This window comes from Petromyzon marinus, assembly GCF_048934315.1.
Source record: "Petromyzon marinus isolate PM22_M1 ecotype Great Lakes invasive population chromosome 80 unlocalized genomic scaffold, UKy_Petmar_22M1.pri1.0 chr80_unloc.1, whole genome shotgun sequence".
In the NCBI taxonomy this organism is placed as follows: Eukaryota; Metazoa; Chordata; class Hyperoartia; order Petromyzontiformes; family Petromyzontidae; genus Petromyzon; species Petromyzon marinus.
The window spans coordinates 407,196-433,255 of record NW_027422629.1 but is presented as its reverse complement, the minus strand read 5'-3'; the positions used below and the strand labels follow the sequence as shown (position 1 = coordinate 433,255).

Here is a 26,060-nt window from a genome sequence, read left to right as displayed (position 1 = left end):
TCACCTACTCACCTACTCACCAGCTCACCAGCTCACCTACTCACCAGCTCACCTACTCACCAGCTCACCAGCTCACCAGCTCACCCGCACGCCAGCTCACCAGCTCACCTACTCACCAGCTAACCAGCTCACCAGCTCACCTACTCACCAGTTCACCAGCTCACCAGCTCACCCGCACGCCGCTCACCCGCTCACCAGCTCACCAGCTCACCAGCTCACCTCACCAGCTCGCCTGCACGCCGCTCACCAGCTCACCAGCTCACCTACTCACCAGCTCACCTACTCACCAGCTCACCAGCACGCCACTCACCAGCTCACCAGCTCGCCCGCACGCCGCTCACCAGCTCACCAGCTCACCAACTCACCTGCTCACCAGCTCGCCCGCATGCCGCTCACCAGCTCACCAACTCACCTGCTCACCAGCTCACCAACTCACCAGCTCACCAGCTCACCGACTCACCAGCTCACCGACTCACCAGCTCACCACCTCATCAACTCACCAGCTCACCTCACCAGCTCACCGACTCACCAGCTCACCTACTGACCAACTCACCAGCTCACCAGCTCACCTACTCACCATCTCATCAACTCACCAGCTCACCGACTCACCAGCTCACCGACTCACCAGCTCACCGACTCACCAGCTCACCACCTCATCAACTCACCAGCTCACCTCACCAGCTCACCAACTCACTTATTCACCAGCTCACCTACTCTCCAACTCACCAGCTCACCTATTCACCAGCTCACCAGCTCACCTACTCACCTACTCACCAGCTCACCAGCTCACCTACTCACCTGCTCACCAGCTCACCAGCTCACCTACTCACCTACTCACCAGCTCACCAGCTCACCTACTCACCAGCTCACCGACTCACCAGCTGACCAGCTCACCAGCTCACCTACTCACCAGCTCACCTACTCACCAGCTCACCAGCTCACCAGCTCACCCGCACGCCAGCTCACCAGCTCACCTACTCACCAGCTCACCAGCTCACCAGCTCACCTACTCACCAGTTCACCAGCTCACCAGCTCACCCGCAGGCCGCTCACCCGCTCACCAGCTCACCAGCTCACCTCACCAGCTCGCCTGCACGCCGCTCACCAGCTCACCAGCTCACCTACTCACCAGCACGCCACTCACCAGCTCACCAGCTCGCCCGCACGCCGCTCACCAGCTCACCAGCTCACCAACTCACCTGCTCACCAGCTCGCCCGCATGCCGCTCACCAGCTCACCGACTCACCAGCTCACCAACTCACCTGCTCACCAGCTCACCAACTCACCAGCTCACCAGCTCACCGACTCACCAGCTCACCGACTCACCAGCTCACCACCTCATCAACTCACCAGCTCACCTCACCAGCTCACCGACTCACCAGCTCACCTACTGACCAACTCACCAGCTCACCAGCTCACCTACTCACCATCTCATCAACTCACCAGCTCACCGACTCACCAGCTCACCGACTCACCAGCTCACCGACTCACCAGCTCACCACCTCATCAACTCACCAGCTCACCTCACCAGCTCACCAACTCACTTATTCACCAGCTCACCTACTCTCCAACTCACCAGCTCACCAGCTCACCTATTCACCAGCTCACCAACTTACCAACTCACCAGCTCACCAACTCACCAGCTCACCTACTCACCGACTCACCAACTCACCAGCTCAGCACCTCATCAACTCACCTACTCACCGACTCACCAGCTTACCTACTCACCAGCTCACCAGCTCACCAACTCACCAGCTTACCTACTCACCAGCTCACCAACTCACCTACTCACCAGCTCACCAACTCACCAGCTCACCAGCTTACCTACTCACCAGCTCACCAGCTCACCAACTCACCTACTCACCGGCTCACCGACTCACCAGCTCACCAACTCACCGGCTCACCGACTCACCAGCTCACCAGCTCACCAACTCACCAGCTCACCTACTCACCAGCTCACCAGCTCACCAACTTACAATCTCATCAACTCACCAGTTCATCAGCTCACCTACTCACCAACTCACCTGCTCACCAACTCACTTATTCACCAGCTCACCTACTCTCCGACTCACCAGCTCACCGACTCACCAACTCACCGATTCACCAGCTCACCGACTCACCGACTCACCAGTTCACCACCTCACCAGCTCACCAGCTCACCAGCTCACCAACTCACCAGCTCACCCTCTCTCACCTCACCCCCCGCGCTCACCTCACCAGCTCACCAGCTCACCAACTCACCAGTTCACCAACTCACCAGCTCACCAACTCACCAGTTCACCAGCTCACCAGCTCACCAACTCACCAGCTCACCAGCTCACCCTCTCTCACCTCACCCCCCACGCTCACCCTGTGCGTGTGTGCAGGTGTGGGATATGTTTGGTGTGTTCTTTGCCGCCCACCCGGATCTCCGTCGCATCCTCACCGACTACGGATTCCAAGGACACCCCTTCCGCAAGGACTTCCCACTGTCAGGGTTCGTGGAGGTGAGACACCCGGGCTGACTCACTCGCTGACTCACTCGCTGACTCACTCACTCACTGACTCACTCCCTCGCTGACTCACTCACTGACTCACTCACTCACTCGCTGACTGACTCACTCACTCACTGACTGACTCACTGACTCACTCACTCGCTGACTGACTCACTCACTCACTGACTGACTGACTGACTCACTCACTCACTCGCTCACTCACTGACTCACTCACTCACTCACTCGCTGACTCACTCACTCACTGACTGACTCACTCACTCACTGACTCACTCACTCACTCGCTGACTGACTCACTCTCTCGCTGACTCACTCACTCGCTCACTCACTGACTCACTCACTCACTCACTGACTCACACACTCACTCACTGACTCACTCACTCACTCACTGACTCACACACTCACTCACTGACTCACTGACTCACTCGCTGACTCACTCACTCGCTCACTCACTGACTCACTCACTCACTCACTGACTCACACACTCACTCACTCACTCACTGACTCACTCACTGACTCACTCACTCACTCGCTGACTCACTCACTCGCTCACTCACTGACTCTCTCGCTGACTCGCTCACGGACTCACTCACTCACTGACTCACTCGCTGACTGACTCACTCACTCACTGACTCACTCACTCGCTGACTCACTCACTCACTGACTCACTCGCTGACTGACTCTCTCGCTGACTCACTCACTCGCTCACTCACTGACTCACTCACTCACTCACTGACTCACACACTCACTCACTCACTCACTGACTCACTCACTGACTCACTCACTCACTCGCTGACTCACTCACTCGCTCACTCACTGACTCTCTCGCTGACTCGCTCACGGACTCACTCACTCACTGACTCACTCGCTGACTGACTCACTCACTCACTGACTCACTCACTCGCTGACTCACTCACTCACTGACTCACTCGCTGACTGACTCTCTCGCTGACTCACTCACTCGCTCACTCACTGACTCACTCACTCACTCACTGACTCACACACTCACTCACTCACTCACTGACTCACTCACTGACTCACTCACTCACTCGCTGACTCACTCACTCGCTCACTCACTGACTCTCTCGCTGACTCGCTCACGGACTCACTCACTCACTGACTCACTCGCTGACTGACTCACTCACTCACTGACTCACTCACTCGCTGACTCACTCACTCACTGACTCACTCGCTGACTGACTCTCTCGCTGACTCACTCACTCGCTCACTGACTGACTCACTCACTCACCCACTCACGGACTCGCTCACTCACTCACTCACTGACTCACTCACTCACTCTCTCGCTGACTCACTCACTCACTGACTCACTCACTCACTCGCTGACTGACTCACTCACTCACCCACTCACGGACTCGCTCACTCACTCACTCACTGACTCACTCACTCACTCACTCGCTGACTCACTCACTGACTGACTCGCTCACTCACTGACTCACTCGCTCACTGACTCACTCTCTCGCTGACTCGCTCACTCACTCACTCGCTGACTCACTCACTCGCTCACTCACTCTCTCGCTGACTCACTCACTGACTCGCTCACTCACTCACTGACTCACGGACTCACTCACTCACTCACTGACTCACTCACTGACTCACTCACTCTCTCGCTGACTCACTCGCTGACTCACTCACTCACTCGCTGACTCACTCACTGACTCACTCACTCACTCACTGACTCACACACTCACTCACTGACTCACTCACTCTCTCGCTGACTCGCTCACTCACTCACTCGCTGACTCACTCACTCGCTCACTCACGCACTCACTGACTCACTCACTCACTCACTCGCTCACGGACTCACTCACTCGCTGACTCACTCACTGACTCACTCACTCACTCACTCGCTCACTGACTCACTCACTCACTGACTCACTCACTGACTCACTCACTCGCTGACTCACACACTCACTGACTCGCACACTCACTCGCTGACTGACTCACTCACTCACTGACTCACTCGCTCACTGACTCACTCTCTCGCTGACTCACTCGCTGACTCACTCACTGACTCACTCGCTGACTGACTCGCTCGCTGACTCACTCACTGACTCACTCACTCACCCACTCACGGACTCACTCACTCACTCACTCTTCGCTGACTCACTCACTCGCTGACTCACTCACTGACTCACTCACTCACTGACTCACTCTCTCGCTGACTCACTCGCTGACTCACTCACTCTCTCGCTGACTCACTCGCTGACTGACTCGCTCGCTGACTCACTCACTCACTGACTCACTCACTCTCTCGCTGACTCACTCGCTGACTCACTCACTCACTGACTCACTCACTCTCTCGCTGACTCACTCGCTGACTGACTCGCTCGCTGACTCACTCGTTCTCTCGCTGACTCACTCTCTCGCTGACTCACACACTCACTCACTCACTGACTCACACACTCACTCACTGACTCACTCACTCTCTCGCTGACTCACGGACTCACTCACTCGCTCACTCACTCGCTGACTCACACACTCACTCACTGACTCACTCACTGACTCACTCACCCACTCACGGACTCACTTACTGACTCACTCACTCACTCACCCACTCACTCACCCACTCATTCACTCTCTCGCTGACTCACTCACTCACACACTCACTGACTCACTCACTCACTGACTCACTCACTCTCACACTCACTCACCCTCACACTCACCCACCCACTCACTCACCCACTCACTCACTCCCTCACTGACTCACTGACTCACTCACTGACTCACTCACCCACTCACTCACTGACTCACTCACTGACTCACTCACTGACTCACTCACTCTCTCGCTGACTCACTCGCTGACTCACTCACTCACTCGCTGACTCACTCACTGACTCACTCACTCACTCACTGACTCACACACTCACTCACTGACTCACTCACTCTCTCGCTGACTCGCTCACTCACTCACTCGCTGACTCACTCACTCGCTCACTCACGCTCTCGCTGACTCACTCACTCACTCACTCGCTCACGGACTCACTCACTCGCTGACTCACTCACTGACTCACTCACTCACTCACTCGCTCACTGACTCACTCACTCACTGACTCACTCACTGACTCACTCACTCGCTGACTCACACACTCACTGACTCACTCACTCACTCACTGACTCACTCACTCACTCACTCGCTCACTCACTCACTCACTCACTCGCTGACTCACTCTCTCGCTGACTCACTCACTGACTCGCTCACTCACTCACTGACTCACTCGCTGACTCACTCACTCACTGACTCACTCTCTCGCTGACTCACTCACTTACTCACTCTCTCGCTGACTCACTCGCTGACTGACTCGCTCGCTGACTCACTCACCCTCTCGCTGACTCACTCACTCTCTCGCTGACTCACACACTCACTCACTCACTGACTCACACACTCACTCACTGACTCACTCACTCTCTCGCTGACTCACGAACTCACTCGCTCACTCACTCACTCACTCGCTGACTCACACACTCACTCACTCACTGACTCACTCACTGACTCACTGACTGACTCGCTCACTCACTCGCTGACTCACTCACTGACTCACTGACTGACTCGCTCACTCACTCACTGACTCACTGACTCACTCACTCACTCACTTGCTCACTGACTCACACACTCACTCACTCACTGACTCTCTCGCTGACTCACGGACTCACTCATTCACTCACTCACTGACTCACACACTCACTCACTCACTCACTGACTCACTCACTGACTCACTCGCTCACTCACTGACTCACTCACTCTCTCGCTGACTCACTCGCTGACTCACTCACTCACTCGCTGACTCACTCACTGACTCACTCACTCACTCACTGACTCACACACTCACTCACTGACTCACTCACTCTCTCGCTGACTCGCTCACTCACTCACTCGCTGACTCACTCACTCGCTCACTCACGCTCTCGCTGACTCACTCACTCACTCACTCGCTCACGGACTCACTCACTCGCTGACTCACTCACTGACTCACTCACTCACTCACTCGCTCACTGACTCACTCACTCACTGACTCACTCACTGACTCACTCACTCGCTGACTCACACACTCACTGACTCACTCACTCACTCACTGACTCACTCACTCACTCACTCGCTCACGGACTCACTCACTCGCTGACTCACTCACTGACTCACTCACTCACTCACTCGCTCACTCACTCACTCACTCGCTGACTCACTCTCTCGCTGACTCACTCACTGACTCGCTCACTCACTCACTGACTCACTCGCTGACTCACTCACTCACTCGCTGACTCACTCACTGACTCACTCACTCACTCATTGACTCACACACTCACTCACTGACTCACTCACTCTCTCGCTGACTCGCTCACTCACTCACTCGCTGACTCACTCACTCGCTCACTCACGCTCTCGCTGACTCACTCACTCACTCACTCGCTCACGGACTCACTCACTCGCTGACTCACTCACTGACTCACTCACTCACTCACTCGCTCACTGACTCACTCACTCACTGACTCACTCACTGACTCACTCACTCGCTGACTCACACACTCACTGACTCACTCACTCACTCACTGACTCACTCACTCACTCACTCGCTCACGGACTCACTCACTCGCTGACTCACTCACTGACTCACTCACTCACTCACTCGCTCACTCACTCACTCACTCGCTGACTCACTCTCTCGCTGACTCACTCACTGACTCGCTCACTCACTCACTGACTCACTCGCTGACTCACTCACTCACTCACTGACTCACTCTCTCGCTGACTCACTCACTTACTCACTCTCTCGCTGACTCACTCGCTGACTGACTCGCTCGCTGACTCACTCACCCTCTCGCTGACTCACTCATCTCTCGCTGACTCACACACTCACTCACTCACTGACTCACACACTCACTCACTGACTCACTCTCTCGCTGACTCACGAACTCACTCGCTCACTCACTCACTCACTCGCTGACTCACACACTCACTCACTCACTGACTCACTCACTGACTCACTGACTGACTCGCTCACTCACTCGCTGACTCACTCACTGACTCACTGACTGACTCGCTCACTCACTCACTGACTCACTGACTCACTCACTCACTCACTTACTCACTGACTCACACACTCACTCACTCACTGACTCTCTCGCTGACTCACGGACTCACTCATTCACTCACTCACTGACTCACACACTCACTCACTCACTCACTGACTCACTCACTGACTCACTCGCTCACTCACGGACTCACTCACTCACTCGCTCACTCACGGACTCACTCACTCACTGACTCACTCACTCACTCACTGACTCACTCACTCGCTCACTCACTCACTCACTCGCTCACTCACGGACTCACTGACTCACTCACTCACTGACTCACTCACTCACTCGCTGACTGACTCACTCACTGACTCACTCACTCACTCACTGACTCACTCACCCACTCACGGACTCACTCACTGACTCACTCACTCACTCACTGACTCACTCACTCACGGACTCAGTCACTCACTCACTGACTCACTCACTCACTGACTCACTGACTCACTCGCTCACTCACTCACTCACTGACTCACTGACTCACTCGCTCACTCACTCGCTCACTCACTCACTGACTCACGGACTCACTCACTCACTCACTGACTCACTCACTCACTCACTCGCACTCTCGCTGACTCACGGACTCACTCACTCGCTCACTCACTCACTGACTCACTCACTCACTCACGGACTCACTCACTCGCTCACTCACTCACTGACTCACTCACTCACTCACGGACTCACTCACCCACTCACTCACTGACTCACTCACTGACTCACTGACTCACTCACCCACTCACGGACTCACTCACTGACTCACTCACTCACACTCACTCACTCTCACACTCACTCACCCTCATAGACACCCACTCACTCACTGCCTCACTCACTGACTCACTCACCCACTCTCACACTCACTCACCCTCACACTCACCCACCCACTCACTCACCCACTCACTCTCTCGCTGACTCACTCACGGACTCACTCACTGACTCAGTCACTCACTGACTCACTCACTCACACACTCACTCACTCACCCACTCACTCACCCACTCATTCACTCTCTCGCTGACTCACTCATTCACACACTCACTGACTCACTCACTCACTCTCACACTCACCCTCACACTCACCCACCCACTCACTCACCCACTCACTCACTCTCTCGCTGACTCACTCACTGACTCACTCACTCACTGACTCACTCACTGACTCACTCACTCACTCACTGACTCACTCACCCACTGACTCACTCACTGACTCACTCACTGACTCACTGACTCACTCACTGACTCACTCACTCACTGACTCACTCACCCACTCACGGACTCACTCACTGACTCACTCACTCACACTCACTCACTCTCACACTCACTCACCCTCATAGACACCCACTCACTCACTGCCTCACTCACTGACTCACTCACCCACTCTCACACTCACTCACCCTCACACTCACCCACCCACTCACTCACCCACTCACTCCCTCGTTGACTCACTCACGGACTCACTCACTGATTCAGTCACTCACTGACTCACTCACTCACACACTCACTCACTCACCCACTCACTCACCCACTCATTCACTCTCTCGCTGACTCACTCACTCACACACTCACTGACTCACTCACTCACTGACTCACTCACACACTCACTCACTCACCCACTCACTCACTTTCTCGCTGACTCACTCACTCACACACTCACTCACTCACTGACTCACTCACACTGTGGTGAATCTGTGGGTCTCTGTATGCTAAGTCTGTGGGTCTCTGTGTGATGAGTCTGTGTATCTGTGTGCTGAGATTGTAGGTCTCTGTGTGCTGAGTCTGTGGGTGTCTGTGTGGTGAGTCTGTGGGTCTCTGTGTGATGAGTCTGTGTATCTGTGTGATGAGTCTATGGGCCTCTGTGTGCTGAGTCTGTGGGTCTTTATGGGTCTCTGTGTGCTGAGTCTGTGGGTCTCTATGGGTCTCTGTGTGCTGAGTCTGAGGGTCTCTATGGGTCTCTGTGTGCTGAGTCTGAGGGTCTCTATGGGTCTCTGTGTGGTGAGTCTGTGGGTCTCTGTGTGCTGAGTCTGTGGGTCTCTGTGTGTCTCTGTGTGCTGATTCTGTGGGTCTCTGTGTGGTGAGTCTGTGGGTCTCTGTGTGCTGAGTCTGAGGGTCTCTATGGGTCTCTATGTGGTGAGTCTGTGGGTCTCTATGGGTCTCTGTGTGCTGAGTCTGAGGGTCTCTATGGGTCTCTGTGTGCTGAGTCTGTGGGTCTCTATGGGTCTCTATGTGCCGAGTCTGAGGGTCTCTGGGTCTCTGTGTGCTGAGTCTATGTGCTGAGTCTGAGGGTCTCTATGGGTCTCTGTTTGCTGAGTCTGAGGGTCTCTATGGGTCTCTGTGTGCTGAGTCTGTGGGTCTCTGTGGGTCTCTGTGTGCTGAGTCTGTGGGTCTCTGTGTGCTGAGTCTGTGGGTCTCTATGGGTCTCTGTGTGCTGAGTCTGTGGGTCTCTATGGGTCTCTGTGTGCTGAGTCTGAGGGTATCTCTGTGTCTCTGTGTGCTGAGTCTGTGGGTCTCTATGGGTCTGTCTGTGCTGAGTTTGTGGGTCTCTATGGGTCTCTGTGTGCTGAGTCTGAGGGTCTCTATGGGTCTCTGTGTGCTGAGTCTATGGGTCTCTGTGTGCTGAGTCTGTGTGCTGAGTCTGTGGGTCTCTGTGTGCTGAGTCTGAGGGTCTCTATGGGTCTCTGTGTGGTGAGTCTGTGTGTCTCTATGGGTCTCTGTGTGCCGAGTCTGTGGGTCTCTATGGGTCTCTGTGTGCTGAGTCTGATGGTCTCTATGGGTCTCTGTGTGCTGAGTCTTAGGGTCTCTATGGGTCTCTGTGTGCTGAGTCTGTGGGTCTCTATGGGTCTCTGTGTGCTGATTCTGAGGGTCTCTATGGGTCTCTGTGTGCTGAGTCTGAGGGTCTCTGTGTGTCTCTGTGTGCTGAGTCTATGTGCTGAGTCTGATGGTCTTTATGTGTCTCTGTGTGCTGAGTCTGAGGGTCTCTATGGGTCTCTGTGTGCTGAGTCTGAGGGTCTCTATGGGTCTCTGTGTGCTGAGTCTATGTGCTGAGTCTGAGGGTCTCTGTGTGTCTCTATGTGCTGAGTCTGAGGGTCTCTATGGGTCTCTATGTGCTGAGTCTGAGGGTCTCTATGGGTCTCTATGGGTCTCTATGTGCTGAGTCTGAGGGTCTCTATGGGTCTCTATGGGTCTCTATGTGTTGAGTCTGAGGGTCTCTATGGGTCTCTATTGGTCTCTGTGTGCTGAGTCTGTGTGCTGAGTCTGAGGGTCTCTATGGGTCTCTATGTGCTGAGTCTGTGGGTCTCTATGGGTCTCTATGGGTCTCTGTGTGCTGAGTCTATGTGTTGAGTCTGAGGGTCTCTATGGGTCTCTGTGTGCTGAGTCTGTGTGTTGAGTGTGAGGGTCTCTATGGGTCTCTATGGGTCTCTATGGGTCTCTATGGGTCTCTGTGTGCTGAGTCTGAGGGTCTCTATGGGTCTCTGTGTGCTGAGTCTGAGGGTCTCTATGTGTCTCTATGTGTTGAGTCTGAGGGTCTCTATGTGTCTCTATGTGCTGAGTCTGAGGGTCTCTATGTGTCTGTGGGTCTCTATGTGTCTCTATTGGTCTCTGTGTGCTGAGTCTGAGGGTCTCTATGTGTTGAGTCTGAGTGTCTCTATGTGTCTCTTTGTGCTGAGTCTGTGTGTCTCTATGTGTCTCTGAGGGTCTCTATGTGTCTCTATGTGTCTCTGTGTGTCTCTATGTGCTGAGTCTATGTGTCTCTGAGGGTCTCTATGTGTCTCTATGTGATGAGTCTGAGGGTCTCTATGGGTCTCTGTGTGTTGAGTCTGAGGGTCTCTATGTGTCTCTGAGGGTCTCTATGTGTCTATATGTGTCTCTATGTGTCTCTATGTGTCTCTGAGGGTCTCTATGTGTCTCTGAGTGTCTCTATGTGTCTCTATGTGTCTCTATGTGTCTCTGTGTGTCTCTATGTGCTGAGTCTATGTGTCTCTGAGGGTCTCTATGTGTCTCTATGTGATGAGTCTGTGGGTCTCTATGTGTCTCTATGTGCTGAGTCTGAGGGTCTCTATGGGTCTCTGTGTGTTGAGTCTGAGGGTCTCTATGTGTCTCTGAGGGTCTCTATGTGTCTCTATGTGTCTCTATGTGTCTCTGAGGGTCTCTATGTGTCTCTGAGTGTCTCTATGTGTCTCTATGTGTCTCTATGTGTCTCTATGTGTCTCTATGTGCTGAGTCTATGTGTCTCTGAGGGTCTCTATGTGTCTCTATGTGATGAGTCTGTGGGTCTCTATGTGTCTCTATGTGCTGAGTCTGAGGGTCTCTATGGGTCTCTGTGTGTTGAGTCTGAGGGTCTCTATGTGTCTCTGAGGGTCTCTATGTGTCTCTATGTGTCTCTATGTGTCTCTATGTGTCTCTGAGGGTCTCTATGTGTCTCTGAGTGTCTCTATGTGTCTCTATGTGTCTCTATGTGTCTCTGTGTGTCTCTGTGTGTTGAGTCTGTGGGTCTCTATGGGTCTCTGTGTGCTGAGTCTGAGGGTATCTCTGTGTCTCTGTGTGCTGAGTCTGAGGGTCTCTATGGGTCTCTGTGTGCTGAGTCTATGGGTCTCTGTGTGCTGAGTCTGTGTGCTGAGTCTGTGGGTCTCTGTGTGCTGAGTCTGAGGGTCTCTATGGGTCTCTGTGTGGTGAGTCTGTGTGTCTCTATGGGTCTCTGTGTGCCGAGTCTGTGGGTCTCTATGGGTCTCTGTGTGCTGAGTCTGATGGTCTCTATAGGTCTCTGTGTGCTGAGTCTTAGGGTCTCTATGGGTCTCTGTGTGCTGAGTCTGTGGGTCTCTATGTGATGAGTGAGGGTCTCTATGGGTCTCTGTGTGCTGAGTCTGAGGGTCTCTATGGGTCTCTGTGTGCTGAGTCTGAGGGTCTATGTGTGTCTCTGTGTGCTGAGTCTATGTGCTGAGTCTGAGGGTCTTTATGTGTCTCTGTGTGCTGAGTCTGAGGGTCTCTATGGGTCTCTGTGTGCTGAGTCTGAGGGTCTCTATGGGTCTCTGTGTGCTGAGTTTGTGCTGAGTCTGAGGGTCTCAATGTGTCTCTGTGTGTTGAGTCTGAGGGTCTCTATATGTCTCTGTGTGCTGAGTCTGAGGGTCTCTATGGGTCTCTATGTGCTGAGTCTGAGGGTCTCTGTGTGTCTCTATGTGCTGAGTCTGAGGGTCTCTATGGGTCTCTATGTGCTGAGTCTGAGGGTCTCTATGGGTCTCTATGGGTCTCTATGTGCTGAGTCTGAGGGTCTCTATGGGTCTCTACGGGTCTCTATGTGTTGAGTCTGAGGGTCTCTATGGGTCTCTATGGGTCTCTGTGTGCTGAGTCTGTGTGCTGAGTCTGAGGGTCTCTATGGGTCTCTATGTGCTGAGTCTGTGGGTCTCTATGGGTCTCTATGGGTCTCTGTGTGCTGAGTCTATGTGTTGAGTCTGAGGGTCTCTATGGGTCTCTGTGTGCTGAGTCTGTGTGTTGAGTCTGAGGGTCTCTATGGGTCTCTATGGGTCTCTATGGGTCTCTATGGGTCTCTGTGTGCTGAGTCTGAGGGTCTCTATGGGTCTCTGTGTGCTGAGTCTATGTGCTGATTCTATGTGTCTCTGTACTGAGTCTCTCTATGGGTCTCTGTGTGCTGAGTCTGAGGTTCTCTATGGGTCTCTGTGTGCTGAGTCTGAGGGTCTCTATGTGCTGAGTCTGAGTGTCTCTATGGGTCTCTATGTGCTGAGTCTGAGTGTCTCTATGGGTCTCTATGTGTTGAGTCTGTGTGTCTCTGTGCTGAGTCTATGTCTCTGTGTGCTGAGTCTGAGTGTCTCTATGTGTCTCTATGTGTTGAGTCTATGTGCTGAGTCTGAGGGTCTCTATGGGTCTCTATGTGCTGAGTCGGAGGGTGTGTATGTGTCTCTATATGTTGAGTCTAAGGGTCTCTATGTGCTGAGTCTGAGGGTCCCTATGTGTCTCTATGGGTCTCTATGTGTTGAGTCTGTGTGTCTCTGTGTGCTGAGTCTATGTGTCTCTATGTGTTGAGTCTGAGGGTCTCTATGTGTCTCTATGTGCTGAGTCTGAGGGTCTCTATGTGTCTGTGGGTCTCTATGTGTCTCTATGGGTCTCTATGGGTCTCTGTGTGCTGAGTCTGAGGGTCTCTATGTGTTGAGTCTGAGTGTCTCTATGTGTCTCTTTGTGCTGAGTCTGTGTGTCTCTATGTGTCTCTGAGGGTCTCTATGTGTCTCTATGTGTCTCTGTGTGTCTCTATGTGCTGAGTCTATGTGTCTCTGAGGGTCTCTATGTGTCTCTATGTGATGAGTCTGTGGGTCTCTATGTGTCTCTATGTGCTGAGTCTGAGGGTCTCTATGGGTCTCTGTGTGTTGAGTCTGAGGGTCTCTATGTGTCTCTGAGGGTCTCTATGTGTCTCTATGTGTCTCTATGTGTCTCTGAGGGTCTCTATGTGTCTCTGAGTGTCTCTATGTGTCTCTATGTGTCTCTATGTGTCTCTGAGTGTCTCTGTGTGTCGCTATGTGTCTCCATGTGTCTCTATGTGTCTCTGAGTGTCTCTGTGTGTCGCTATGTGTCTCCATGTGTCTCTATGTGTCTCTGTGTGCTGAGTCTGTGTGCTGAGTCTGAGGGTCTCTATGGGTCTCTATGGGTCTCTATGTGTCTCTGTGTACTGAGTCTGAGGGTCTCTATGTGTCTCTGAGGGTCTCTATGTGTCTCTATGTGTCTCTATGTGTCTGTATGTGTTGAGTCTGAGGGTCTCTACGTGTTGAGTCTGAGGGTCTCTATGGGTCTCAATGTGTCTCTATGTGTCTCTGAGTGTCTCTGTGTGTCTCTATGTGTCTCTGTGTCTCTATGTGTCTCTATGTGTCTCTATGTGTCTCCATGTGTCTCTATGTGTCTCTATGTTTCTCTATGTGTCTCTATTGGTCTCTATGTGTCTCTATGTGTCTCCATGTGTCTCTATGTGTCTCTATGTGTCTCCATGTGTCTCTATGTGTCTCTGTGTCTCTGAGGGTCTCTATGTGTCTCTATGTGTCTCTATGTGTCTCTGAGGGTCTCTATGTGTCTCTGAGGGTCTCTATGTGTCTCTGAGTGTCTCTATGTGTCTCTATGTGTCTCTGAGTGTCTCTGTGTGTCTCTATGTATCTCTATGTGTCTCTGAGGGTCTCTATGTGTCTCTATGTGTCTCTATGTGTCTCTGAGGGTCTCTATGTGTCTCTATGTGTCTCTATCTGTCTCTATGTGTCTCTGAGGGTCTCTATGTGTCTCTATGTGTCTCTATGTGTCTCCATGTGTCTCTGTGTGTCTGTGGGTCTCTATGTGTCTCTATGTGTCTCCATGTGTCTCTGAGGGTCTCTATGTGTCTCTGAGGGTCTCTATGTGTCTCCATGTGTCTCTGTGTGTCTGTGGGTCTCTATGTGTCTCTATGTGTCTCTATGTGTCTCTGAGTGTCTCTGTGTGTCTCTATGTATCTCTATGTGTCTCTATGTGTCTCTATGTGTCTCTGAGTGTCTCTATGGGTCTCTATGTGTCTCTATGTGTCTCTATGTGTCTCTGAGTGTCTCTATGGGTCTCTATGTGTCTCCATTTGTCTCTGTGTGTCTGTGGGTCTCTATGTGTCTCTATGTGTCTCTATGTGTCTCTGAGTGTCTCTGTGTGTCTCTATGTATCTCTATGTGTCTCTATGTGTCTCTATGTGTCTCTGAGTGTCTCTGTGTGTCTCTATGTATCTCTATGTGTCTCTATGTGTCTCTATGTGTCTCTGTGTGTCTCTATGTATCTCTATGTGTCTCTACGTGTCTCTATGTGTCTCTGAGTGTCTCTATGGGTCTCTATGTATCTCTATGTGTCTCTATGTGTCTCTATGTGTCTCTGTGTGTCTCTATGTATCTCTATGTGTCTCTATGTGTCTCTGAGGGTCTCTATGTGTCTCTGAGGGTCTCTATGTGTCTCTATGTGTCTCTATGTGTCTCTGAGGGTCTCTATGTGTCTCTATGTGTCTCTGAGTGTCTCTATGTGTCTCTGAGGGTCTCTATGTGTCTCTATGTGTCTCTGAGGGTCTCTATGTGTCTCTGTGTGTCTCTATGTGTCTCTATGTGTCTCTGAGGGTCTCTATTGGTCTCTGAGTGTCTCTATGTGTCTCTGTGTGTCTCTATGTGTCTCTGAGGGTCTCTATGTGTCTCTATGTGTCTCTATGTGTCTCTGTGTATCTCTATGTGTCTCTATGTGTCTCTATGTGTCTCTGTGTGTCTCTGTGTGTCTCCATGTGTCTCTGAGGGTCTCTATGTGTCTCTGAGGGTCTCTATGTGTCTCTATGTGTCTCTATGTGTCTCTGTGTGTCTCTATGTGTCTCTATGTGTCTCCATGTGTCTCTGTGTGTCTCTATGTGTCTCTATGTGTCTCTGAGGGTCTCTATGTGTCTCTATGTGTCTCTATGTGTCTCTGAGGGTCTCTATGTGTCTCTATGTGTCTCTATGTGTCTCTGTGTGTCTCTATGTGTCTCTGAGTGTCTCTATGTGTCTCTATGTGTCTCCATGTGTCTCTATGTGTCTCTATGTGTCTCCATGTGTCTCTGTGTGTCTCTATGTGTCTCTATGTGTCTCTATGTGTCTCTGAGGGTCTCTATGTGTCTCTATGTGTCTCTGTGTGTCTCTATGTGTCTCTGAGTGTCTCTATGTGTCTCTATGTGTCTCTATGTGTCTCTGAGGGTCTCTATGTGTCTCTATGTGTCTCTATGTGTCTCTGAGGGTCTCTATGTGTCTCTATGTGTCTCTATGTGTCTCTGTGTGTCTCTATGTGTCTCTGAGTGTCTCTATGTGTCTCTATGTGTCTCTATGTGTCTCTATGTGTCTCTGAGGGTCTCTATGTGTCTCTATGTGTCTCTATGTGTCTCTGAGGGTCTCTATGTGTCTCTGTGTGTCTATGTGTCTCTATGTGTCTCTGAGGGTCTCTATGTGTCTCTGTGTGTCTATGTGTCTCTATGTGTCTCTGAGGGTCTCTATGTGTCTCAATGTGTCTCTGAGTGTCTCTATGGGTCTCTATGTGTCTCTATGTGTCTCCATGTGTTGAGTCTGAGGATCTCTATGTGCTGAGTCTGAGGGTCTCTATGTGTCTCTATGTGTCTCTATGTGTCTCTGAGGGTCTCTATGTGTCTCTGAGTGTCTCTATGTGTCTCTGTGTGTCTCTATGTGTCTCTGAGTATCTCTATGTGTCTCTATGTGTCTCTGAGGGTCTCTATGTGTCTCTGAGTGTCTCTATGTGTCTCTGTGTGTCTCTATGTGTCTCTGAGTATCTCTATGTGTCTCTATGTGTCTCTGAGGGTCTCTATGTGTCTCTGAGGGTCTCTATGTGTCTCCATGTGTCTCTGTGTGTCTGTGGGTCTCTATGTGTCTCTATGTGTCTCTATGTGTCTCTGAGTGTCTCTGTGTGTCTCTATGTATCTCTATGTGTCTCTGAGTGTCTCTATGGGTCTCTATGTGTCTCTATGTGTCTCTATGTGTCTCTGAGTGTCTCTATGGGTCTCTATGTGTCTCCATTTGTCTCTGTGTGTCTGTGGGTCTCTATGTGTCTCTATGTGTCTCTATGTGTCTCTGAGTGTCTCTGTGTGTCTCTATGTATCTCTATGTGTCTCTATGTGTCTCTATGTGTCTCTGAGTGTCTCTGTGTGTCTCTATGTATCTCTATGTGTCTCTATGTGTCTCTATGTGTCTCTGTGTGTCTCTATGTATCTCTATGTGTCTCTGAGTGTCTCTATGGGTCTCTATGTATCTCTATGTGTCTCTGTGTGTCTCTATGTATCTCTATGTGTCTCTATGTGTCTCTGAGGGTCTCTATGTGTCTCTGAGGGTCTCTATGTGTCTCTATGTGTCTCTATGTGTCTCTGAGGGTCTCTATGTGTCTCTATGTGTCTCTGAGTGTCTCTATGTGTCTCTGAGGGTCTCTATGTGTCTCTATGTGTCTCTGAGGGTCTCTATGTGTCTCTGTGTGTCTCTATGTGTCTCTATGTGTCTCTGAGGGTCTCTATTGGTCTCTGAGTGTCTCTATGTGTCTCTGTGTGTCTCTATGTGTCTCTGAGGGTCTCTATGTGTCTCTATGTGTCTCTATGTGTCTCTGTGTATCTCTATGTGTCTCTATGTGTCTCTATGTGTCTCTGTGTGTCTCTGTGTGTCTCCATGTGTCTCTGAGGGTCTCTATGTGTCTCTGAGGGTCTCTATGTGTCTCTATGTGTCTCTATGTGTCTCTGTGTGTCTCTATGTGTCTCTATGTGTCTCTATGTGTCTCCATGTGTCTCTGTGTGTCTCTATGTGTCTCTATGTGTCTCTGAGTGTCTCTATGTGTCTCTATGTGTCTCTATGTGTCTCTGAGGGTCTCTATGTGTCTCTATGTGTCTCTATGTGTCTCTGTGTGTCTCTATGTGTCTCTGAGTGTCTCTATGTGTCTCTATGTGTCTCCATGTGTCTCTATGTGTCTCTATGTGTCTCCATGTGTCTCTGTGTGTCTCTATGTGTCTCTATGTGTCTCTATGTGTCTCTGAGGGTCTCTATGTGTCTCTATGTGTCTCTGTGTGTCTCTATGTGTCTCTGAGTGTCTCTATGTGTCTCTATGTGTCTCTATGTGTCTCTGAGGGTCTCTATGTGTCTCTATGTGTCTCTATGTGTCTCTGAGGGTCTCTATGTGTCTCTATGTGTCTCTATGTGTCTCTGTGTGTCTCTATGTGTCTCTGAGTGTCTCTATGTGTCTCTATGTGTCTCTATGTGTCTCTGAGGGTCTCTATGTGTCTCTATGTGTCTCTATGTGTCTCTGAGGGTCTCTATGTGTCTCTGTGTGTCTATGTGTCTCTATGTGTCTCTGAGGGTCTCTATGTGTCTCTGTGTGTCTATGTGTCTCTATGTGTCTCTGAGGGTCTCTATGTGTCTCAATGTGTCTCTGAGTGTCTCTATGGGTCTCTATGTGTCTCTATGTGTCTCCATGTGTTGAGTCTGAGGGTCTCTATGTGCTGAGTCTGAGGGTCTCTATGTGTCTCTATGTGTCTCTATGTGTCTCTGAGGGTCTCTATGTGTCTCTGAGTGTCTCTATGTGTCTCTGTGTGTCTCTATGTGTCTCTGAGTATCTCTATGTGTCTCTATGTGTCTCTGAGGGTCTCTATGTGTCTCTGTGTGTCTCTATGTGTCTCTGAGGGTCTCTATGTGTCTCTATGTGTCTCTATGTGTCTCTGTGTGTCTCTGAGGGTCTCTATGTGTCTCTATGTGTCTCTGTGTGTCTCTGAGGGTCTCTATGTGTCTCTATGTGTCTCTATGTGTCTCTGTGGGTCTCTATGTGTCTCTATGTGTCTCTATGTGTTTCTGTGTCTCTGAGGGTCTCTATGTGTCTCTATGTGTCTCTATGTGTCTCTGAGGGTCTCTATGTGTCTCTGAGGGTCTCTATGTGTCTCCATGTGTCTCTGTGTGTCTCTGTGCGTCTCTGAGGGTCTCTATGTGTCTCTATGTGTCTCTATGTGTCTCTGAGGGTCTCTATGTGTCTCTGTGTGTCTGTGGGTCTCTATGTGTCTCTATGTGTCTCTGAGGGTTTCTATGTGTCTCTGAGTGTCTCTATGTGTCTCTATGTGTCTCTATGTGTCTCTGAGTGTCTCTATGTGTCTCTATGTGTCTCTGTGTGTCTCTATGTGTCTCTGAGTGTCTCTATGTGTCTCTATGTGTCTCTATGTGTGTCTGAGGGTTTCTATGTGTCTCTGAGGGTCTCTATGTGTCTCTGAGTATCTCTATGTGTCTCTATGTGTCTCTGTGTGTCTCTGTGTGTCTCTGAGGGTCTCTATGTGTCTCTATGTGTCTCTATGGGTCTCTATGTGTCTCTATGTGTCTCTGTGGGTCTCTGTGTATCTCTATGTGTCTCTGAGGGTCTCTATGTGTCTCTATGTGTCTCTGAGGGTCTCTATGTGTCTCTATGTGTCTCTGAGGGTCTCTATGTGTCTCTATGTGTCTCTGAGGGTCTCTATGTGTCTCTGAGGGTCTCTATGTGTCTCTGTGTGTCTCTATGTGTCTCTGAGGGTCTCTATGTGTCTCTATGTGTCTCTGAGGGTCTCTATGTGTCTCTATGTGTCTCTATGTGTCTCTGAGGGTCTCTATGTGTCTCTGAGTGTCTCTATGTGTCTCTATGTGTCTCTGTGTCTCTGAGTGTCTCTATGTGTCTCTATGTGTCTCTGTGTGTCTCTGAGGGTCTCTATGTGTCTCTATGTGTCTCTGAGGGTCTCTATGTGTCTCTATGTGTCTCTATGTGTCTCTGAGGGTCTCTATGTGTCTCTGAGTGTCTCTATGTGTCTCTATGTGTCTCTGTGTCTCTGAGGGTCTCTATGTGTCTCTATGTGTCTCTGAGGGTCTCTATGTGTCTCTCTGTGTCTCTGAGGGTCTCTATGTGTCTCTATGTGTCTCTGAGGGTCTCTATGTGTCTCTATGTGTCTCTGAGGGTCTCTATGTGTCTCTATGTGTCTCTCTGTGTCTCTGAGGGTCTCTATGTGTCTCTATGTGTCTCTGAGGGTCTCTATGTGTCTCTATGTGTCTCTATGTGTCTCTATGTGTCTGTGAGGGTCTCTATGTGTCTCTATGTGTCTCTGAGGGTCTCTATGTGTCTCTATGTGTCTCTCTGTGTCTCTGAGGGTCTCTATGTGTCTCTATGTGTCTCTATTTGTCTCTGAGTGTCTCTATGTGTCTCTATGTGTCTCTATGTGTCTCTGAGGGTCTCTATGTGTCTCTATGTGTCTCTCTGTGTCTCTGAGGGTCTCTATGTGTCTCTATGTGTCTCTATGTGTCTCTGTGTGTCTCTGTGTGTCTCTATGTGTCTCTGTGTGTCTCTGAGGGTCTCTATGTGTCTCTATGTGTCTCTGAGGGTCTCTGTGTGTCTCTGAGGATCTCTATGTGTCTCTATGTGTCTCTATGTGTCTCTGAGGGTCTCTATGTGTCTCTATGTGTCTCTGAGTGTCTCTATGTGTCTCTATGTGTCTCTATGTGTCTCTGAGGGTCTCTGTGTCTCCATGTGTCTCTATGTGTCTCTATGTGTCTCTATGTGTCTCTGAGGGTCTCTATGTGTCTCTATGTGTCTCCGAGGGTCTCTATGTGTCTCTATGTGTCTCTGAGTGTCTCTATGTGTCTCTATGTGTCTCTGTGTGTCTCTGTGTGTCTCTATGTGTCTCTGTGTGTCTCTGAGGGTCTCTATGTGTCTCTATGGGTCTCTGTGTGTCTCTATGGGTCTCTATGTGTCTCTGAGGGTCTCTATGTGTCTCTGAGTGTCTCTATGGGTCTCTATGTGTCTCTATGTGTCTCTATGTGTCTCTGTGTGTCTCTGAGGGTCTCTATGTATCTCTATGTGTCTCTATGTGTCTCTGAGGGTCTCTATGTGTCTCTGTGTGTCTCTATGTGTCTCTGAGGGTCTCTGAGGGTCTCTATGTGTCTCCATGTGTCTCTGAGGGTCTCTATGTGTCTCTATGTGTCTCTGAGTGTCTCTGAGGGTCTCTGAGGGTCTCTATGTGTCTCTGAGTGTCTCTATGTGTCTCTATGTGTCTCTGAGTGTCTCTGAGGGTCTCTGAGGGTCTCTATGTGTCTCTATGTGTCTCTATGTGTCTCTATGTGTCTCTGAGGGTCTCTATGTGTCTCTATGTGTCTCTGAGTGTCTCTATGTGTCTCTATGTGTCTCTGAGTGTCTCTGAGGGTCTCTGAGGGTCTCTATGTGTCTCCATGTGTCTCTGTGTGGCTCCCCCACCAGGTGCGCTATGACGATGAGCTCAAGCGAGTGGTCGCCGAGCCGCTGGAGCTCAGCCAGGAGTTCCGCAAGTTTGACCTCAGCTCGCCGTGGGAGACGTTCCCGGCTCACCGGGGGGCCCTGGACACCCCCAAAGACACCCCCAAACAAGTCTGAGTGTGGACAGCCCCCCCAGCCCCCCCAGCCCCCCCAGCCCCCCTCCCCCGTCGCCTCGAACCCCCGCAGAATTCCACAAAAGGCCCCGGGTTCGCCCACGGTATTTAAAGCGTAGCATTGTGCGATGCGGGTCTTGCTTAGCGGCCCCCCACCACGCTCATTGCTCATCACCCCCAGCCGCTGTGCCCCCCCCCCCCCCCGTGCGTTCGAGTTCATCGATCAGCTGTAGCTATCAGCGGTAGCTGTCAGCGGTAGGTATCAGCGGTAGCTGTCAGCGGTAGCTGTCAGCGGTAGCTATCAGCTGTAGCTATCAGCGGTAGCTGTCAGCGGTAGCTGTCAGCGGTAGCTATCAGCGGTAGCTATCAGCGGTAGCTATCAGCTGTAGCTATCAGCGGTAGCTGTCAGCGGTAGCTGTCAGCGGTAGCTGTCAGCTGTAGCTGTCAGCGGTAGCTATCAGCGGTAGCTATCAGCTGTAGCTATCAGCTGTAGCTATCAGCGGTAGCTGGCAGCTGTAGCTGTCAGCGGTAGCTATCAGCGGTAGCTGGCAGCGGTAGCTGTCAGCGGTAGCTATCAGGTGTAGCTGTCAGCGGTAGCTGTCAGCTGTAGCTGTCAGCGGTAGCTGTCAGCGGTAGCTATCAGCAGTAGCTATCAGCTGTAGCTATCAGCGGTAGCTGTCAGCGGTAGCTATCAGCGGTAGCTGTCAGCTGTAGCTATCAGCTGTAGCTGTCAGCGGTAGCTATCAGCTGTAGCTATCAGCGGTAGCTGTCAGCTGTTGCTATCAGCGGTAGCTGTCAGCGGTAGCTATCAGCAGTAGCTATCAGCTGTTGCTATCAGCGGTAGCTGTCAGCGGTAGCTATCAGCGGTAGCTGTCAGCTGTAGCTATCAGCGGTAGCTATCAGCGGTAGCTGTCAGCTGTTGCTATCAGCGGTAGCTGTCAGCGGTAGCTATCAGCAGTAGCTATCAGCTGTAGCTATCAGCGGTAGCTGTCAGCGGTAGCTGTCAGCGGTAGCTGTCAGCGGTAGCTGTCAGCTGTAGCTATCAGCGGTAGCTGTCAGCTGTAGCTATCAGCTGTAGCTATCAGCTGTAGCTGTCAGCGGTAGCTGTCAGCGGTAGCTATCAGCTGTAGCTATCAGCGGTAGCTATCAGCGGTAGCTATCAGCGGTAGCTATCAGCGGTAGCTATCAGCAGTAGCTATCAGCGGTAGCTGTCAGCTGTAGCTATCAGCGGTAGCTATCAGCTGTAGCTGTCAGCGGTAGCTGTCAGCGGTAGCTATCAGCTGTAGCTGTCAGCGGTAGCTGTCAGCGGTAGCTATCAGCGGTAGCTGTCAGCGGTAGCTATCAGCGGTAGCTGTCAGCGGTAGCTGTCAGCGGTAGCTGTCAGCGGTAGCTGTCAGCGGTAGCTGTCAGCGGTAGCTGTCAGCGGTAGCTGTCAGCTGTAGCTGTCAGCGGTAGCTGTCAGCTGTAGCTGTCAGCGGTAGCTATCAGCTGTAGCTGTCAGCGGTAGCTGTCAGCGGTAGCTGTCAGCGGTAGCTGTCAGCGGTAGCTGTCAGCGGTAGCTGTCAGCTGTAGCTGTCAGCGGTAGCTGTCAGCGGTAGCTGTCAGCGGTAGCTGTCAGCGGTAGGTATCAGCGGTAGCTGTCAGCGGTAGCTGTCAGCGGTAGCTGTCAGCGGTAGCTGTCAGCTGTAGCTATCAGCGGTAGCTGTCAGCGGTAGCTGTCAGCGGTAGCTGTCAGCGGTAGCTGTCAGCGGTAGCTATCAGCGGTAGCTATCAGCGGTAGCTATCAGCAGCAGCATCAGAAATAATAAGCGTCATCATCATTGGCAGCATCAGCGGAATAGTACGCATCTTCAGCGGCATCACCATCACCACCACCACCATCACCACCACCACCATCATCATCACTACCACCAGCAGCAGCATCATCGGCAGTAGCATCATCAGCAGTAGCGTCATCATCATCATCAACAGCAGCAGCGTCATCAGCAGTAGCATCATCAGCAGCAGCGGCATCATCATCAGGTGCAGCGTCATCATCAGCAGTAGCGTCATCATCATCATCAACAGCAGCAGCGTCATCAGCAGTAGCGTCATCATCATCAGGAGCAGCGTCATCAGCAGCAGCAGCAGCGTCATCAGCAGCAGCAGCAGCGTCATCAGCAGCAGCGTCATCAGCAGCAGCGTCATCATCAGTAGCGTCATCATCACCATCAGCAGCAGCAGCGTCATCAGCAGTAGCGGCGTCATCATCATCAGCGTCATTCATCAGCAGCAGCGTCATCCTCACCATCAGCAGCAGCGTCATCATCAGCATTATCATCGGCACGTGTGCGTGGCACGTGCCATCCACATGTGTGCGTGGCATGTGTGTGGGTGCCACGTGTGTGGGTGGCACGTGTGTGGGTGGCACGTGTGTGGGTGGCACGTGTGTGGGTGGCACGTGTGTGGGTGGCACGTGTGGGTGGCACGTGTGGGTGGAGTTGAGACTGTCGGCTGGAATAAAGTTGTCTGCTCTTGGAGCTCGACTCACGGGGACCTTCACGTGCTCACAGATACTCACAGATACTCACGGGGACCTTCACGTGCTCACAGATACTCACAGATACTCACGGGGACCTTCACGGGGACCTTCACGGGGACTCGCTCCTTCACGGGGTCCTTCACGGGGACCTTCACGGGGACCTTCACGTGGTCACAGATACTCACGGGGACCTTCACGTGGTCACAGATACTCACGGGGACCTTCATGGGGACCTTCACGGGGACCTTCACGGGGACCTTCACGGGGACCTTCACGGGGACTCGCTCCTTCACGGGGACCTTCACGGGGACTCGACCCTTCACGGGGTCCTTCACGGGGACCTTCACGGGGACTCGCTCCTTCATGGGGACCTTCACGGGGACCTTCACGGGGACTCGCTCCTTCACGGGGACCTTCACGGGGACTCGACCCTTCACGGGGTCCTTCACGGGGACCTTCACGGGGACTCGCTCCTTCACGGGGACCTTCACGGGGACTCGACCCTTCACGGGGTCCTTCACGGGGACCTTCACGGGGACTCGCTCCTTCATGGGGACCTTCACGGGGACCTTCACGGGGACTCGCTCCTTCACGGGGACCTTCACGGGGACTCGCTCCTTCACGGGGACCTTCACGGGGTCCTTCACGGGGACCTTCACGGGGTCCTTCACGGGGACTCGCTCCTTCACGGGGACCTTCACGGGGTCCTTCACGGGGTCCTTCACGGGAACTCGCTCCTTCACGGGGACCTTCACGGGGTCCTTCACGGGGACTCGCTCCTTCACGGGGACCTTCACGGGGTCCTTCACGGGGTCCTTCACGGGAACTCGCTCCTTCACGGGGACCTTCACGGGGTCCTTCACGGGGACTCGCTCCTTCACGGGGTCCTTCACGGGGTCCTTCACGGGGACCTTCACGGGGACCTTCACGGGGTCCTTCACGGGGACCTTCACGGGGACCTTCACGGGGACTCGCTCCTTCACGGGGACCTTCACGGGGTCCTTCACGGGGTCCTTCACGGGAACTCGCTCCTTCACGGGGACCTTCACGGGGTCCTTCACGGGGACTCGCTCCTTCACGGGGTCCTTCACGGGGACCTTCACGGGGACCTTCACGGGGTCCTTCACGGGGACTTTCACGGGAACCTTCACGGGGTCCTTCACGGGGACCTTCACGGGGACCTTCACGGGGTCCTTCACGGGAACTCGCTCCTTCACGGGGACCTTCACGGGGTCCTTCACGGGGACTCGCTCCTTCACGGGGTCCTTCACGGGGTCCTTCACGGGGACCTTCACGGGGACCTTCACGGGGTCCTTCACGGGGACCTTCACGGGGACCTTCACGGGGACTCGCTCCTTCACGGGGACCTTCACGGGGACTCGCTCCTACACGGGGACTCGCTCCTTCACGGGGACCTTCACGGGGACCTTCACGGGGACCTTCACGGGGTCCTTCACGGGAACTCGCTCCTTCACGGGGTCCTTCACGGGGACTCGCTCCTTCACGGGAACTCGCTCCTTCACGGGGACCTTCACGGGGTCCTTCACGGGGACTCGCTCCTTCACGGGAACTCGCTCCTTCACGGGGTCCTTCACGGGGACTCGCTCCTTCACGGGGTCCTTCACGGGGACCTTCACGGGGTCCTTCACGGGGACTCGCTCCTTCACGGGAACTCGCTCCTTCACGGGGACCTTCACGGGGACCTTCACGGGGACCTTCACGGGGACTCGCTCCTTCACGGGGTTTCATTTTCAGTTAAAATTTATTTTGGTATAACCCTCTTGAGTCGTGTGCAACCGCAACCACCGACAAACGAGAAACAATAAAATAATAAAAAAATAAAAATATAAAACAATAAAATTCTCACGACGTTTCGACTGTTAACACAAACAGAGTCATCAGGAAGGTTCTTGCCGTGGGTTTTTTTTCACGCCTGATGATGGCTGCTTGTGTTACAAGTCGAAACGTCTTGATAATTTTATTGTTTTATACATGTATATATTTTTTTTTATTATTTTATTGTTTCCCCCCTTCTACGTGGTGGTGACTTTACGGGTAGAG

General features: G+C 52.2%; 1 protein-coding gene across 1 annotated transcript in view; it reads left to right on the top strand.

The window, feature by feature from the left end:
• Positions 1-23,997, top strand: part of NDUFS3 (NADH:ubiquinone oxidoreductase core subunit S3) — a 43,894-nt gene extending 19,897 nt beyond the window's left edge. Inside the window, exons 6-7 of the mRNA XM_032981410.2 lie at positions 2,367-2,486; positions 21,330-23,997. Of these exons, the coding sequence (XP_032837301.1) occupies positions 2,367-2,486; positions 21,330-21,482 (273 nt within the window). The 3' untranslated portion in view covers positions 21,483-23,997. The remainder of the gene's footprint in view (positions 1-2,366; positions 2,487-21,329) is intronic.
• Positions 23,998-26,060: the final 2,063 nt, after the last annotated feature.